This window comes from Condylura cristata, unplaced genomic scaffold, assembly GCF_000260355.1.
Source record: "Condylura cristata isolate star-nosed mole 26May11 unplaced genomic scaffold, ConCri1.0 scaffold00020, whole genome shotgun sequence".
Lineage (NCBI taxonomy): Eukaryota > Metazoa > Chordata > Mammalia > Eulipotyphla > Talpidae > Condylura > Condylura cristata.
Window position 1 is genome coordinate 20,578,960 of NW_004567121.1, and position 5,983 is coordinate 20,584,942.

Here is a 5,983-nt window from a genome sequence, read left to right on the forward strand (position 1 = left end):
GGCCAGAGGTGCAGGGGCCATGAGAGGATTCACCAGAGACAGAGTGGGGAGCAGATCAGTCCGACTGATGAAATACATTGCTGAGGGGAGCAGCGGGCGGGTCAGGAGAGGTCTGCTGCGCCATGTGGATCACCTCTGGGACGGGGATCGAACTCATGTTGAAGTAGCTTTAGCTTCTTATGGAGGAAGTTTTCCACTTTTATTCAAGGTGATTTAGTAGGAAAGCACATAAAATCTAAATTGTCTTTCCAACTGTTCATTTAATAATTTTATTAAACAAAATCATTAATCTTCATTGTTATGAATATTAAACAAGCTTTGTTTTTTCCTTTGTAGACAGAGACGACGACAGATACCCCAATAGGGTCGCAAAATTACATAGGGCTTGTTAATAGCATTGCCCAGAAGAAAAACCTGCCTATAAATTTTGAATATTATGAACTGAAGGACTCTGAGTACAGGTGAAAGTTCTTTTCCATCTGATGCATCTAAGCAACTGAGTGGGCTTATTTACAAATCTAACTTTATAGAAATAAAGAAATGACATTTACAGAAATGTCATTTACAGAAATGTTCTTTTGTACATTTTGCATGAAAGGTTTATGTGACTGACAAATAATTGTCCAATTGGACAAATAATTGTCCAACTATTCTTTGTAATAAAATATTAAAATACTTAATTGGTGAAGATTTAGGGTCCATATGCCATAATTTATCAAATCTAGGTAATCCTTTTTTTCTGGCGTGTATCTGGATTATGCTGCAGGAAACCTGAGAAAGTATGGGGTACTCCCTGCTTAAGGAATGTGGAGTTCTTCCCACCTCTGAGACCACTGGGTTGTTTTTCCATGAATTTATCCTTCAAATTTAAAATCTGTCACTCTCCAGACAAATACCATGCATGAAGGAATGGACTTTTCACCTTGGAATGGGAGGTATCCCTATGATGAAGGGGTCGGCTGGGGCTTCAGAGTTACTGCAGACGCCGTCCTTGAGCTGAGAGGCTGGAAGCGAGGATGAAGAATGGATCGTAACTGAGAAAAACAAAAAGCAAATGAGATTGTCTAACAATCACAACCCGCCAGATAAATGCAGAAAAAAGAGGAAAGACAAAATGGCAAATTGTCCAAACTCTTAGATTCCTGACCTCTAAATTGACTTGGCTGTTTACTTTTACTTTCTATTTTGATGGTTTTTAGGCCAGAGCCAGTGAGAGAACAATTTGGTAGTACTCATTAGAATGAAATAGCCAAAAGTGGACTTTGTGGGTCAGTTAAGAGGCTATTTCATTTCCCCGTTGCTCACCTGTTAGGTTCTTTCGAACTAAGCCCGCTAACATTAAATGCCTGTAAGGGAGAGGTCTGCTTAGGGGTTATCTGAGAAAAATGGGAGCAAGAGTTGACCTTAGGAATGGGGAGATCTCTGCATCCCTCAAGCAGAGGCAGCTCACATTTTAAGTCCCCTGCAGACTAAAGATCTGGTCACTCAGGCTCCTCATTCTCCCGTAGGGTCCAGGGGGAAGATACCCCATGTTTACAGGTTTCCCCCTCTATAGCAAATAATGTTGGAATGACTTGTAACAATACATGTAACTTCATGATAGAAGTTGCCAATAGTTGCCATCTATTGCTTTGATATCATCTATATAGTTTTTGTATAATTGTCCCAGTATCCTTGTCTACTCACAAATGTCCTTATATCTAAAATGGATGGTGTACATTTTGCAGTGGGAGAGTTTACTTATGGTTTCATGTACATCAGCAAGGAACAGAAAATGCTGAATTAAAAAAAAAAACCTATGTTTTCTAGAACACTCTACAAAATACTGTAAACCCATTGTTTTTCCTGTAGAAGACACGTTTTTTTTCTACTGACTTTCTTTCACATTTGATCATCACTAAGAAATCCACCAAATTTCTCTCTCCCTTTTCTGCCTCTATATCTTTTGACATTTGGGGGAATTTTTAAAAATCAAGAGTCAGTGCCTTTGTGTGGGATCTTTCAGTGAAGCAACAAAGAGTAAGATATCACCTGAAAAACAGAATCTGAGACTTCAGCCCGTTCTGGTCATTCTGGCAAGTTGGTCTGCCACTTTATTGAAGATTTAAATTATGCAAAATATGAAATTTAAGTATACTAATTAAATCATATTACAGTAAGGCCTGTGCTATGCATTTTTCTCATAAGTCAGATGAAATGTTTTTGGTATTTGGCTAAATACATTATCATTTCTCTTAGATTTCACTGTAGATGGAAAATTGGACAGAAAGAATACCGTACTGCTTCAGGTTCTACTAAACAGGAAGCAAAACATTTAGCTGCTAAATATGCATATAGGCAGATAATATCAGAAGAAACCCCACTGGTATGTATTGCTTTGGTGTTCAAGAAAAAATGGGTTATAACATTATATATACATTTCACATGTGCGTCAGTAGTAATCAACATGTTCACCCCTAAAAGTCCAAATCTTTCCTTTACTGTAAAGTTGCCCCACTCCCCCTATTTATCCATCCTTCTTGTGACCATTCATTGGTCATATAGACCAAAAGTTGTCACTTGTTTGCTTTATTTAGTTCATCTGTTTGTTTTCTCTATCATACAGTGTTGTTGTTTTTTTTTTCCTATCTGGCTTATTTCATTAAGCATAATTTGCTTTAGATCCATTCATGTTATTGCAAATGGGAAGCTGAATTTCATCATGTTATAGCTGAATAGTATTCTATTGAATATATGCATCACCTGTTTTTTTTTTTTTTTTTAAAGATTCATTTACTTATGCTTACAGAACTGGGGTACAGGCCAGAGATGCAGGGGCAGTGAGAGGATTCACCAGAGACAGAGTCAGGAGCAGAACAGGCAGATTGACAAAGTGCATTGCTGAGGGGAGCAGCAGGCGGGTCAGGAGAGGTCTGCCGCGCCATGTGGGTCAGCTCCCTGGCCAGGGATAAAACTCGTGCTGCAGTGGCTTCAGAGAGCTTCATAATGTGGTGCTGTAACCCATTGTGCCACCAGGGAGAGCCCGCATCACCTATTTTTATCCCTCAGTTGATGGACACTTATGTTGTTTCCAACTATTGGCTATTATAAGTAGATGCTTCAATAAACATGGGGGTGCATTTATCTCTTCAAAATGGTATTCTTGCATTTTCAGGTAAATGCCCAGGAGTGGGATAACAGTAGGCATACCCTTAACACCTCTCCTAACTGCTTTTAGAGTAAGGATTTGAATCCCTTGGATGAATTTCCCTTGGTTGTGATATATGATTTTCTGAATAATTTGCTGGATCCAATTTGACAAAATTTTGCTGAGGATGTTTGCATCCGTGTTAATCAAAGATATTGGACCCTCGTTTCCTTTCTTTGTGCTATCCTTGTCTGGTTTCAGAACATGTTGCCCTTGCATTCAATTTTTATATTTTAGCATTCTCTGTGAAATTGATTTGAGGTTTGTATGTGTTTATTTGATGCCAAGAAAGTCATTTAGCAAAAGGCTTCCTCGATTCTGTATCCATTAATGAGCCATGGACTATGAGACCATGAGGCCCCAAAGGGTTAGTGTTCTGTTGGTGATGCAAGGTATTTTTTAAAACCATCTCAAACATCTGTAAAAAGTGTATTCATCTCGATCCTCTCTCATGGCGCAGTGGGTTGGAGCACAGCACTTTGAAGCTGGCTGTGGCCACTTCAGTACAAGTTTGACAACCTCCATCCCCAACCCGTCCCCGCCAGGTGAAAGTTTGATCCTTTGCCCCAGATGTGATAGTTCCATCCCTGCCCCAGAAGTGACCCACATGGTGTAGCAGACCCCTCCTGTCTCAACCGCTGCTCCCCTCAGCAGTGTACTTCATTGAGCTGCCTGTTCTGCTCCCTGCTCTGTCTCTGGTGAATCCTCTCACCACCCCTGCACCTCTGACCTGTACCCCAGTTCTGTATGCATAAATAATCTTAAAAAAATGTATTCATCTTATAATTGTGTATGGGTTTGAATTTGGCAAACAAATGTGGGAGTTGTTAGACAGAGCCACTATAGAGCCACTATAGAGCCACTATAGAGAACTAAGCTGTGCTGACCACTCCTACGGAAAACCTAAATTATTAATAATTAAATTGAGGTAACTTTGTTTACAGCACCATAGTTGATTCAGAGTTTTTCCTTTCAGAAAACTGACCCAGCCTTTCCTGGTTCTCCCTCTCCTCTGTCCAGTGGCCATGGAAGCAACTCTCTGTAAGTGTGGGCAGGGGTGATATTTAAACTGCTAAGATTGGCTACCATAGCAACCTTTTAATGAAGATGTTTAATGCTTATGGAAAATTAAGAGAAATTAATGATCAATAAATATAGAATTCATAAGTTAATAGTTGTCCCTTTTCTTCTAGTTCTTCTGAGACATCAGTTCAAGGTGATTCCCCCGGAAGTACGTCAGAACGAAATGACAGTGACAGTTTGAACAGCTCTTTCTCATCTGCTTCGGTACAGTATTCATTTCAAAGCATCCTCCTTCTTAGGCTCCTTTGTGTTTCTTCATTTAAAATGGCTCTGGTACCCAATAAATGGTTTTCTGTTTTTTAAATCTCATATTTCCTTACTACATAATAATATTAGGCAACTTTTTGACTCTTCTTTCCTCACATACAAAATTCTTCCACTGTTACCACTTTTCTTCTCCTCACTTTCACATTATCATATATTTCTTTATTTTTTTAATAAAGTAAAAATAGTAAAGTAGCTTTGGTTTGCCACTCTGTATATGCTTTAGAGGGGTTAGGAATGCCCCTTCGGTGTATGTGCTCACACTGCTCCCATCATCAAGACACCCAAAATCCTCCACATAGTCTTTTTTGCTCCCTCCACACTTCCGTCTCCTTCTTCCTTCCTTCCCCCTCTCTTCTAGCCAGATTTCTAATGTTTGTTCTAGCCAAGTTTTACCTGACCCTCTGTTTAGTTTCTCTGTATTCCAATATAAGTGGTACCATGGGGTATTTGTCTTCACTTAGCATAATAATCCCTATCCATTTCATGCATGCTGTAAATTGCAAGCATTTACCTATTTTTTAATAGCTGAATAGTATTTCATTATGTGTGATTGTGTGTGTGTGTGTGTGTGTGTATCTTCCTAATCTACTAATCTGTCTTCGGGCTCTTAGGTTGTTTTCAAAGCAGGCCATTGTAAATAGTGCTTCAATAAATATAGGAGTGCATATAGCTTTTCAAAGTAGCGTTTTTGCATCGTTGGGTCTATACCCAAGAGTGAAATTGTTGCATCATATGATGATAGATCTATTTTTAACATTTTGTGAAATCCCCATACTGATTCCCATGGAGGCTGGAGCAATGTACATTCTCACCAACAGTGACAAGAATTTCTTTTCTCCACACCCTCCCAACACTTATTATTTCTGGTCATTTTGATATGGGCCATTCTTACAAGTGTGAGGTGGTTTTGATTTACATTGCCTTGAGATAAGTAGTGCTGAGCAATTTTCATGTGCTTGTTGGCCATCTGTATATCTTTTTTGGAGATACTTAGGTCTTCTGCTCATTGTTTTGATTAGTTCTTTGTTTTCTTCTTGTTGAATTGCATAAGTTCTTTGACAATATTTGATATCAGCACCTTGTGAGATACATGGTATACAAATGTAGTCTCCCATTCACTAGGTGTCATTTTTGTTTTAGTGATAGTTTCTTTCTCTGAGCATAAGTTTTTTAGTTTTATCTAGTCCCAACTGCTGATACTTGCTTTCATTTCTCTTGCTGCTAGAGACAAATCCACAAAGACATACTGAAGCTTACATTGTGAGTGCTTTGCCTATGCTTTATTCTATGTATTTTATGATTTCATGTGTTATACCCAACTCATTAATCTACTTTGAGTTAATTTTTAGGTATGATATGATAGAGTGATTTAGTTTCTTTCTTTCTTTTTTTTTTTTTTTTTTTTAGCTTCTGTTGAGCTTTCTCAACTTTTCTTAAAGACAGTTT

The 5,983-nt window shown here is 38.5% G+C and overlaps 1 protein-coding gene across 5 annotated transcripts in view; it reads left to right on the forward strand.

Moving 5' to 3' along the window:
- Positions 1-5,983, forward strand: part of EIF2AK2 (eukaryotic translation initiation factor 2-alpha kinase 2) — a 30,166-nt gene that overhangs the window by 5,856 nt on the left and 18,327 nt on the right. For all 5 annotated transcript variants that reach the window (XM_012727679.1, XM_012727677.1, XM_012727676.1 and 2 more), the window contains 4 exons: positions 337-461; positions 2,239-2,365; positions 4,164-4,228; positions 4,381-4,474. In XM_012727679.1, the coding sequence (XP_012583133.1) occupies positions 337-461; positions 2,239-2,365; positions 4,164-4,228; positions 4,381-4,474 (411 nt within the window). The remainder of the gene's footprint in view (positions 1-336; positions 462-2,238; positions 2,366-4,163; positions 4,229-4,380; positions 4,475-5,983) is intronic.